Source organism: Sinohyriopsis cumingii, chromosome 8 (genome assembly GCF_028554795.1).
Source record: "Sinohyriopsis cumingii isolate HCF-2022 chromosome 8, ASM2855479v2, whole genome shotgun sequence".
NCBI lineage: Eukaryota > Metazoa > Mollusca > Bivalvia > Unionida > Unionidae > Sinohyriopsis > Sinohyriopsis cumingii.
Window position 1 is genome coordinate 112,331,766 of NC_142968.1, and position 12,448 is coordinate 112,344,213.

Here is a 12,448-nt window from a genome sequence, read left to right on the forward strand (position 1 = left end):
GTTCCGTGCACAACTCACATCTATTACCTTCAACAAAAGAGGGCATAACAGATTGCTACCATGCCATGACCTTTATCAGTACTGATGCAATAGATTTCTTGGAAGGCAATGAATGACATCATTAAGATTTTGGAGGATTACCAAAATTCTTAAAAAAAAACTGTTTCCTTTGAATATTTGGACGCTATATGCTGTGCGTGTTAGTGACTTCGTTTCCAGGATTTGTTTACCGGTAGAATCTTTGTGGACAGTTTACGAACAGTACTTATAAAGACATTATGGTTGCTATTTAAATGTGCACGAGAGGCTCATTCTGTTAAAAGCTTCGTTTATTCATCTCGATACTTATCTGTCTCTGCTTGAAGGAAAGATTCGTAAAACATTAGCTACTTGGGAGCTTACGAAGATGTTTGTATAGCTTGTGACCTACACTCTCACTGGAACGATGTGCGTGACTAGAAAAGTCTTGGCTTCGATGCTTGGACACAAGACGTGGCTGACTATGTCAAAGCTTTGTGTTAATAACTTAAAACGTCAAGTGAACCATGTGCCATTTAAACCTGTGTTAGCCACAGTGTCAGATAAAGATGAAGAACCCGACAAAGAGGAAAACCAAATTCAGGGTAGCATTACTGCTGTCGACATTGATAATATTGAAAAGCCATTCCGGGAGGAAACATTTGAGACTGTTCATAGTGTAGAGACTCAAAGAACATTACACAATTCTTATGTATATTTGGATTTCGTGTCCAATTTCAACTTTGTATAAACGTGTACTAAAAAGTATACAATCTCTTGTTTTGTCTATATTGTTTTCATAATTTTAAATACCTGCGATATGGATACATCTTCCGCTTCTACCTCTTCCTCTGTTTTCAAAGACATTGACGAAAAGTTAGATCGTTGGGAGGCCCTGTCTATTCGGCAACCCTTTAATATACTGCTTGCCGGACCAAGTGGTCTAGACAAAACCGAATATGTCAAACGTTTGATCGAGTCAGAAACCCATTTGATCGATTGTCCTCTTAGTGCATCGTTTGGTGTTATAAAGAGTGGCAGTAGGCTTACATTATGGTTTAAGAAGTCAAGGAGATTTCATCGTTTTGTGGAAGGAATTGCTCACGAAGATGACGGGAAACCATCTGACACGAGTCAAACATATTTGGTCATCTTCGACGACATGTTAGAAGAAGACGAAGAAGACAATTAAACTTTGGTTTACACGCAAAGGGAATCATCGCAATGACAGTGTCATTTACATTACCCAAAACGTGTTTCAACGAAGAAAAGCCCATCGCATCATCAGCCGGAGGCATGTTTACTTCCCCAAACCACGACCCTTGGTGACCGTGCCTCCAGCAACAGTTGCTGCTTCCACTTCGCCGTTACTGGTGATGTCAGGCAAATCTGATTTGACATGTATTTTTCCCAATTGATCAAAACATGGACACCAGATTCTAAAGGAATTTCTCCGGCGACAACGACCTCATCATGTTCTTCATTATCCGCAGCGGCAGCAGTTCAAACAGTTCCCTCCTACAATATCAAAATCCAAGAGAGATCGGGAGTGCTACAGAATTTACTTGATTTATCCAAACCAGAACTGTCACAATTTATCCTGTTGCGAACCGCTAAACTTCGAGTGATGCATATCATGAAGATGATACGACTTACCAACAATCAGTGGAGACTCTTTCCAGTATAAACAAAGACCCGTGCCAGACGATTGTTTCAGTGTTTTGTTTTTCTTCCTGAAAGAAACACAATGTCACCCAAAATAAGTGCTTACCACCATCGCCGCTCTCCTATCAAAAATGGAATAAGAAGAGGAGAAAAGGACAGTCTCCTCAGATAAAAACGCTTATCAAAGACTTGAAATGTTATTTGCCAAATACTCAAAAAAATAATCATCAGTCAAAAGAAAAAGATGGTACAACTTGGAGGATTTATTCATAACCATATGCTGATAGGACCTTTGCTCAACAATATTGGTGCTCTTTAAGAAAGACGTGTGTAGGGCGACCAACTCGTGGATTTGTCAAAACGGAAACATTAAAGAGGTACGGTTAAATATTGCAACGTGTTCAACTCTTTCACCAGTAAGCTGTAGACAAAACAGCAAAACCGACTCTGAAAGATTTCAAGGCTATAATGAAAAGCCAATCACTACCACCATCTCCAGTGACCAGGATAGACGTAGCCACAGAGGAAGAAGAACCACGAAAAGTCTCCCAATTTATTTGATAATTTGAATGGAGACCTCAAAATAGCTCCAAATTTCAAATACATCAGAACCAAAGACCCATCATACAAGTATTTTCGTTACCCTGTGCAATTATTCGAAGAATTGATCTTTGTGTACTCTGATGTGGTACAGTATAACGTGGAGGGAGACACAGCTACAAGTCATTCCTTTCAAAGTAGAATCTGATGCTTACGAGGAAAGTGAAAACACTTATCACGTTCACCGCGCATTTGCACATCCTCATTATTTGCCTGTCAGTAAGTAGTATTTCGACAGTGTCATCGTTACTGTAAAAGGAGATCTTGGACAAAATAATCCATTCTCGAAAGGAAACGTCACGGTGAAACTACATTTTTGAAAACTATTCTCTAGCGACTTCTAAGTTATGTATCCTGTTTACCGAGGAGTCGCTTGACAGCGAGGACATGGTTAGGAGATATGCTGAAATCTGCGTTTCACTCGGTGGCTCCCAAAAGATGCCGCTCTGACACACAGAAACTAATTTCTGCAAAAATGTCCTCAAAATCCCAATAGAGCCCTCTTGAAAGCAGGCAAAAAGGTATTGCTTGAAACTGAAAATGACATTGGATCGTCGAGAGATTTCTATAAATGCACAGCACGCTGCTGAGCAAGGCATTCCTACCTCATTCACGACTACGCAGAAAGTGACTATGCCCCTCTAGTTGTGTTCACAAACACGTTGCAAGAAAGGCAAAGAAAAGAAGAACAGCCAGAGAATAACTAATGTGTAGAATTTCATCCCATCTCCTTTTTGACGAACTCAGCCCCTGTCGAATGTGAAATCAAAGGACAGACCGAAGATTACATCAACCTGAATAGCAGTTACTTGTACTTCAGTGTCATAGTTCTCAAAACGGACGATACAGCTATACCGGCCGATGCCAGAGTAGCTCTCGTCAACAATTCTAAGCATGTTTGTTCAGCGAAGTGGATTTGTATTTGAATAACAAACTGGTCAGCAACATAATGGCTACTTACTTATACCGAGTGTACCGAGAAAATATCTTGACGTACGGATACGAAGCCAAGGAAACTCATCTGGATGCTTGTGCAGTATGGAAATCTGACACGTCGGCAAAGTTCAAGGACACGGCCCTGACAGAAGATGGCAATCCTCACAATGTGGGATTTAGCGACCATCGAAAGAAAATCCTACAAAGGCGCAGTTTTCAACTGATTTTTTGTTTGCATTTTGAAATGTGGTTGAACAACAAGTATTTGTTGAACGAGTGGTTGTCCGCCTGAGACTGCATCCAAACAGGACCGTTTCCATTTGGTGGCCAGTGCGTACAATTATAAAACCATCGCCCAAGAAGCCGGACGTTACGTACGACGCGTGTGAGTGTTACCTAAAGTGGGAAAGGACATCAGTCATAATTTGAGCAGAACAACCAGTGGTAGCGAAAACCTTCACCATTGCCGCTTGACACCGATCTAAGATCTATGATCATCTTTTCCAAGGACTGTTGCCCGAACGTTTGATTATTGGCATCGTGAGCAATTAAGCCCTCATCGGACGTGATGTCCAATCCTTTCGAGTTTAAGCATTACATAGTGTCCAAGATAGAAGTCAGTCGACATCGTCAGACGTTGTGTAGTAGGCTCTTTGAACCTAATTTTGAGCAGAATAATTACTCGAGGTCGTACTTGTACCTGTACGAGGCCACCGGACAGTTCGGTACGAACAGCAGCCATGCCATTTCGTACGAAGTTTATGCAGGAGGTGACGCTTTGTGGGCTTTTAATTTCTTTCCAGACTAAGGCAGCGACAAGTGACATTTAACGGCATCTTGTATGCATAATCTGACAATACTGTAGAAGTAAACAGTTTGAGAGAAGTGAGTGTTGACTATTAGAAGCTATGGAATAATTGTATCCCTGTTTCGAGTGTGGAACATCTTTGAAGTTGGGACACGAGGATGTCTTTGAACCAGAACAATTAGTAAACAAACAAAACAAAAGCGAAGAGAGCGTCGTTATGTCGAGATTTTCAGAACAAGAAGAACAATTAATTGCCTGTTTTGCTAAGCACCTGGCTGAACAAATATTTGCAGCGTTGACCCACAAATATTGGTACGGATGTCAAAACGATCACCCCAGTCAAATTCAACACGATAAATACATGATGATTGGCCAAAGAGAATAATTGGAAGAGTATCTGGATGACGCTTGGGGCCTCATCTCGTAAGACGCAGTGTTGCATCGGTCATATAAAGGCTTGCGTGACTACCCTTCTCCATTACCTTGCCTGGAGATCCAACGCATCTAATCTTTCTATCCACAGAATATGGAGACAAGGCTTAGGGCCATTTACTCGACAGAGATTTTCGAAGAAAAAGTCAGGATTTAATTGATGACTTGTTAATACCTGTGAGAATAAAGAAACAAACAAATACAATGGATACCTGCAAACTTCATTGCCTTTTGAAAAACAGTTCGTACACAGCTTCCTTGAATCCTCTCGTGTGCGCTAAAGATGAACTTCCCAATCGCAAACCTAAGGCAGTTCAAGCTTATGTCATCAACTCCGAAGACAGCCATCAACCAGAAATCATTGTGTAGCCGTCTACTTTCCCAACGATGACAGTGCGGAGTATTTTGATTCTTAAGGATTACTGCCCTTGAAAGATGACATCACCGACTTTATGAGAAGAAATGCAAAGACGACTCAATTCAATATTCTGTTAATTACAAGGCACAGATTCCATGATGTGTGGACAATATTGTGTCTATTTTTGTCACTAAAACAGTCTTAGATATCGATTTTAGAATTTAGTGACTGATTCTGATGGTAACTGATCTAGAAATGATGATAAGTATAAAGATAGTTTTGTCAACATTATGGTTGTATCTTGTCTTAGCTAGAAAATATAGTGTGCATATATCAACAAACGAAGGAAATCAATGGAAATGGAGTGCGACTACGATAGGTAGGGAAAAAATAGATTAGATAGATGGATTAGATAGAGAGATTAAATAGAGTGTATATATAGAGAGATAGATATATACATACATAAACACATAGATAGATACATGCATCTATAGATTTGTTGTTGTTCTAGGGTTTAACGCCATTTTCCAGCACAAGATAGGCTATACATGGCGGCCAGTATAACTGGTGGAGGAAGAACCCTGGAAAACACAGGGAAGAACCACCAACCCACGAGAAGCTACTGGCAGGCTTTCCCACGTACCCACGCTAGCCAAACCTTGGACTCGAACCCACGCAGACAGAGGTGAGATGGCAGTGATCCGGAACGGTGAGCGCTTTAGACCACTCGGCCACTCGGGGCCCCCATAGATAGATAGATACATACATAAATAGATATATACATTGATATATAGATGCATAGATCGATAGATAGGTATGTAGGTAGATAGATAGATATAAAGATAAATTTATGAACACTGTGGTAAATCTGATGGGCTGACGTACCAACAGAGAGAGAGAGAGAGAGAGAAAATGACAGAGAAAGCGAAACAATGGAAAATAAAAAGCAATTCGATGAAATTATGTGCCATATTTAATTCAAGTAGAGAATGTGTATTATTAATGTTTTAGCGTTAGTTTCCTACGCGCTTAATGATTAAGAAGTGGAACCTCAACACTAAGCAATATAAACGATAGCCAACTGTAGAGAAAATGTTCATATGCATGTCAAGTTGCCATGGGTGGTTCACAATTTGATATACCAACAGTATTGGTATATATACAATTGTTTCATTTTAAACCTTATTTAAAAGTAATGTTATTTTTAAGATATATATATATATAATCTTAAAAATGCATATATATATATATATATATATATATATATATATATATATATATATATATATATATATATATATATATATATATATATATATGTGTGTGTGTGTGTGTGTGTGTGTGTATGTATGCGTATGTTTGTTTGTGTGTGTGTGTGTGTGTAAGAGAGAGAGTGTGTTTGTGTGTTTGTGTGTTGGACAATCTTTTATTCTGATTTTCTAAATATTTATATGTAAACTAACTATAGTTACTATTTGGTTATGCTATACTTACTGCTATATACGTTGCGAATTATTGTGATGTGATTGTAATTTGCATTATAATTGTGATCGATTTGATTTATGTTGCTCCGTTTCTACTTATTTTATTTTTTTATTTCTTGTTACATTGTTTTTTCATGCTTCTGCAGTTGTAATTCTTTGAGGTGTTTTGTCCATTATTGGATTGTTGGAACACGTTTACCCATCGAACTTATGATAACGTCTTCTTGTTGTTTCTCTTTCAATTCCTAGTATTTTGTCATGTACTATCATTCACCTAGGTAGTGGTCCATTGTGTTTTATGTTTTACAATTGTATTTGCCTTTCCGGTATTCTGGGCATTTTCTGGTAATATTTCTCCTGAGGACATTGAAGCCAATTACAGCGTTTCTGAAATACACTTGTTTTTCTTAGTTTCCGGATGAGATACATCGGGCTCCTCTAGAGTGTATTGTTTAATTGTTTTCATATTGTTATTTGTCGCTGGTTTTTCTGGCTGTATTTTTTAATTGGTTCGGTTTCTAATCCAGTAGTTTACGAGATGTTTCCACAGATGCATTTTGTTAAATGTGGGGAGTTTTCCTGGAAAATATGAGGCAGTGTAGGGACAGGCCCACCCACAATTACTTCTTGCACTTCCCCTTTAATCAGACTTGCCTTTGCTGTCGCTTCCACTGCTTGCTCATTTTCTACACCTGAATTTTTGCTGATCAGTTCTTGTCTTTATGACATTCACGCAATCATAACACGTACGAGGGTTGTTTCTGTTGGTTTTGACTGAAATACGTTTATAAATATCCAGGTAGCCGTCATAATTTATTTTATCTCCTAACACGGTATGAGGTTTATTCAGCCGAAAAAAGATAACATCATGAAGAAACCCATAAAGTAAAAGAACACGTTTGCCTACTACGACTCCACCCTGTGGATTTGTAGGACCTTAACCCATGACATGATGCGCATTGTATCCCTTGCGGGTTTCCATTATTTGACCGTTTGCCTTAATTGCAAGCCTTCTATCCGATTTATCAACGTGTTTCTCTGTCTCGATCTCCACAAGAATGCCACTCAAATACACGAGGCTTTTGTTTCTTTTCTTTCAATGTCACTTTTAATCGAAAGACCTTTTCCACCTTTAATTTATGCCATTTTTTGCTATTCGCAAAGCAGAATAACGGTCTCCTTTGAAAATCTAACTTGTAGTAGCCTTTTCTGAAATTAGGGTAGAACAAATATCTCAACGTTATAGGTCAGCAATATTTAAAACATGTATGATTGATTTCAAACATGATTTTAGCACTCCACACGATCCCACCCTACAATATTTTGGATAATATATGTCTAGAAATAGTATCTTAGTTTAGTAGCCTCTTCTTTATGGCTAAAAAGTGCCCACATTTGGCCTTGAAGGATTGAAAAAAATATAAACATATTGGACGCTCACAAATGTGTTCTTCAAAATATGAATATAAAAGCGTTAAATATCAGCGAAATAATAATACATAGTTTTTCACGACATTATTGAACTAAATATTCAAGACATATCCAAACATACATACACAGATAGTGAAAAGAAATGACTTGCACGATATTATGTCACTGTATAATCAAAATATAGTTAAGCATGCATACACAAATAAAGAATATAAATGTCACAAAAACAAGTTTGCACTAGCTTATCTCATATTTGCCCTGTTCGTTATTTTAGTCCTCACTATAATATTTGCACACTGAACTCTGTTTGTAGGCATTGAATGACATCTAAGAGTCCTTGTTACCGGTAATTTGCTTTCTAAATATAGTACTGGTCTGTTCAGTATGAATCGTTGTCATGCACTGAAGTGCTGTATATGTAACGAGCGAAGCAAAGAGGGAAGAAAGATTTTGGCGCATATCCAAATATCGAATATATTCCACAACTATTGGACAAGCAAAAAGTCAATCATTGACACAAGGGTCTTATAAAATGCAGGTGCGCATTCCTTGAGATGTTTAGTATACAGCAAGGTGCAACAAGGGTGCATACTGATATGTTTAAAAGATGACTATCTGGTAGAATTCTCAAAAGAAATATGGCAGCCAACAAACGGTATCGACCCTCTTCGAGCTTGTTCTCAGACTTACGAAAGGAAAAGACAGAAATCTATGAACCCAAAATCGACAATGTGCAAAACGAGGCTTCTGTTAAAGCTTCCTGTGTTCCCAACCCAAAGATCGTCATTTTTGCGATAGTTGGAGTGATTGTGGTTAGCGTTATCGTTGCAGTTGTCGTTGTTCTGAAGCAAAATGAAAAGGGTAGCAGTGATTCAAGAAAGACTGAGGGTAAGTATTTAATCGAACATTGCATACATCTCTTTTAAAAGAAACAAACTCTACCATAACCAAATTATTTAAAATTGGCGACGTGACCAAGCAGTATATTGCATTAACCTAGTGACACACTGTAGCCATTGCCCTAGATTGCGGGAGCAAAACTGCAAAAAATATAATGTAGACCTTCTAATGTTAGTGCCAGTAAGTACGGCAATGGGAAAAGGTATTGCTCAGCTTCCAACTTGAAACTCTAGTGTAAGGAGTGAGAAGTTAAAGCTTTACAAATTCAAATTTATGGTTTGTTTCAAACGTGAGCTGAGCAATATTATTAGTATTGAAGCAATGCTAATACCCAATCACCATTTCACAACCTTTAATTGTGAAATTCAAAATAACAAATGATGATATCAACTTTATTCGCATGGTTCCAAGCAACGTCATCAGCGTGATATGACTTGAGGCAGGTTCGGTGCAAATATATTGTTTTTCCATACGTTTCAATCTTCTCTCTCTCTCTCTCTCTCTCTCTCTCTCTCTCTCTCTCTCTTAATCCTGATAAATCATGTTCGTTAAAACTCTTATACTGCTTATTTTGACTAATGAAACTTCCTTCATGGCGTCGCTAAGGACAGTTTATATATTTTATTTTCTTAAATCCCAAACATAAAGACTGCGACGAGGTGACTGGAAATTGGCATAGCGTCAAATCACATTGAGATACAAAAACTAAAACGAGGAACACAAATATAAACATGATTTTCGACAACTGTATGATCTAGTATTTTACCATTCCTTAAGCTAGAGTATTTCACACATATAGGCATGTCGCAAGTTTAAACGTTGGTTATTGTAAAAATTCATGCACTTAAAAGAACAGTACAGAGTCTTGTATGGATTAGGACTTTCGTGTAGCTAATATCCCTCCACCCATTTGCAAAACACTCTTGCAGTTAACAAAGTTGAACCAGAGAACTTTAAGAAATGTTTCTGACCACAGCTGTTATTGTTCAAGCATCTGCATAGCTTATACAAATCACTCATATCTTCATGTAGCTGGATACTTCCTGTGTATTGGAATGGTTATTGTGCGCCATATGGCACACACATATACACACACATGTGTGTGTATGTATGTATATATGTATGCAATTTGAAATGGCAACAATAACTATAATTTCAGAAAAGGAGAAGGTGAAGTACTTACACGTTTTAAATAAAACATCATTCTTGAATAGTAACCAAATTTTCATGTACTATTTAGTTGGAAAAATTCACATTGCGATTATATTGTCGTGCAAATAACAAGGAATTGCAGTTAGGGATTGTGTATACTATACAATGTTATCACATCAATGTTTTAAAGATAGTAACGACGCACGCAGCCTCACAACAGCAATCCCCACCTTCAAGCTCACGAATACAGAATCAAAGGCAACTGTGTCAAGCGTTGGAGCAGTCATCACTGATATAACATCTCCCACAACATCAACAGCAGTTACAACGCATTTGACAGGTAACCGACATAGCAGCATTAATGACATATTTATATAAATATTTCAGAGTGTATTTATAACGGAGATAATGCTAGAATAGCTGAATTCAACTTTTCTTGCTCGTATGCAAAGATGACGGGGTCTTCTTGCCTACCTATGAGCAAGTCAAGCGCACAAAAGACAACACTAAATACAACTGTTATCGATAACCACCATAAAGATTCTCTAGCTGAATCGTGCCCGACTAACAGGTTTAAAGAAATACCGGTCTAACCAACATCAGGCATCCATGTTCACATTTTAGCATAAGAAATCTCAATGAACAAAATGCATGTGTTACACACAAACACGTACAAGCACACACATATGCATGCATGTATCTATGTATGTATGCGTATTATATTTCGTTAAATGATTTTGTGATAGGAAAACGCGATTTCAAAATAGTTTATAGTAAATAAATTGTTTTCTTCTTGACACAGTGTGAAAATTTGTATAACCTTAAATTCTTTTCACACAAAGCAATTATGTCTTTGCCCTAAAAAAGAATTTTTGAAACTATTAAATGATTGTGAGTGGAATTATCCATTTCATTTGTAAGCAGAAGTGCTGCATTTTGATTTTATATAGCATGTCATATGTCCCCAGATTGCATTTCACATCTCCACCCTCAAAAAGGTATGCCATGCGCATTCCTACTTTATGAACTAAATTTTGAAAAGTTTCTTACAATTTCAATGTTGTGTGCCCTGTGGTTTGCAGCTGATCTGATCGTCAGTCTTGTGTTTTATAAAAATTCATATATGTCACTAGAGTGATAACAACTGTACTAATATCTTTTTTGTAAAAGTAATAAAATAATTAACGAATTTGCCAATCTGCCATTGAGTGAATAAAATGGAGAGAGAGAGAGAGATGACCCAAACATGCATTATTTCACAGCAAGAACATACAAGTTTCAATTGACAAGGTGCCGTGCATTCGCGGCGCAATATGAATGAAGGTACATATTTTTGATCAGTGATGCGTGTTTACCATTTCCGTTTTGAAACAGAAAAAATGAAATATTTTACACTCATATGTTTTTGTAGTAGTCATTACAACTTAAACAACATGTACTATTTTATTTCAAGTTTAAATACCCAAAATAACTTTCCTTGTGATAAACAAAAACTCTTTTGAACTGATGCAGGAAGCTAAAAGTATGCTGGAAGCGATAAGCCGAGAAGAAATTTGCCATATTATAGAGAAATATTTGCCTCGTTGACTCATATGAAATAGTAAAATACACACGTATTATCAAACTGCGTATATAATCTACTTCTTAAAGTATGTTTAGTTGTAATTATGTATTGTTTGTAGTGTCTTATCATCTCTCAATAGTTCTCACTCTCCCAAATACGCTAATTTTTCTCGCCTTAGTAATACTGTTTTGGCCTGAAATTGGTACAGTGACTAAAGGTATCGTATTATGTTCCACTCATGTGTGCATATTAATAATGGTTACTTCAAGAAAAACAAAAAAAAACAACCACAGCTTGTGTTAGTTTCTACGGTTACAGCATCCAACATCTTAATTCCTTCTATAAGTCGGCGCAGTGAACATGACTTGTTTACAATTAAACTGTACGAGCAAATAAGAGAAAATAGTATGCTGTTGGAAATAACAGAATTTGCAGTTTTATTTTTGAAAGTTGATATTTTATGAAACTGTAGAGTTAATAGTAAATTTATAGGAGGTATACAGTTTGTACGCTGGGCACCACTTCACTACAATAATAATTCATTTCAAGCGTCAACAGACAATTCATAGATTCATTGCATTCCGAATAATGGCGTATTCTCAAAAATGACGAAAGAATTATGCACTATATAAACGGTAAATTGTTATATGTGGGGATGCATTTGGTTGCTTTAACTGGAGATAATGCTTATGTATAATATGTTTTGATTTCAGGTATATGGTCAGACTGGGCACCATGGACTTCTTGTGCCGTAACGTGTGGTACCGGTATTCAGACAAGGTATAGGGTGTGTCAAAGGAACAACAACAACACTAGTGACTGTTCCGGAGAATATGTTGAACAGGCATTATGTTTCACTAGTACATGCCCAAGTAGGTCAGATTTATATAGATGATGACTAATGAAATTTTACATCGAGATCTCTTATCTCGGTGTGTGATATGATTAGTGAATAATCAGTCAATCTTTTGAATATATATATATATATATATATATATATATATATATATATATATATATATATATATATATATATATATATATAGTCTGTGATATATGGTTTAATAGAGGTACATTTCGTTCCTATCAGGAATCGAACC

General features: G+C 37.1%; 1 protein-coding gene across 1 annotated transcript; it reads left to right on the forward strand.

Moving 5' to 3' along the window:
• Nucleotides 1-8,359: 8,359 nt before the first annotated feature.
• LOC149794387 (uncharacterized) lies at nt 8,360-12,243 on the forward strand. Its single transcript, XM_089969110.1, has 3 exons — nt 8,360-8,620; nt 9,975-10,124; nt 12,062-12,243. The coding sequence occupies exons 1-3, from the start codon at nt 8,371-8,373 to the stop codon at nt 12,241-12,243; spliced, it is 582 nt and encodes a 193-aa protein (XP_089825236.1). The 5' UTR covers nt 8,360-8,370.
• Nucleotides 12,244-12,448: the final 205 nt, after the last annotated feature.

Coding starts and splice junctions, on each gene's coding strand:
- LOC149794387 (XM_089969110.1), top strand. CDS start 8,371: ATGGCAGCCAACAAACGGTATCGACCCTCTTCGAGCTTGTTCTCAGAC. Junction 8,621..9,974: donor TGATTCAAGAAAGACTGAGG/GTAAGTATTTAA, acceptor AATGTTTTAAAG/ATAGTAACGACGCACGCAGC. Junction 10,125..12,061: donor AGTTACAACGCATTTGACAG/GTAACCGACATA, acceptor TTTTGATTTCAG/GTATATGGTCAGACTGGGCA.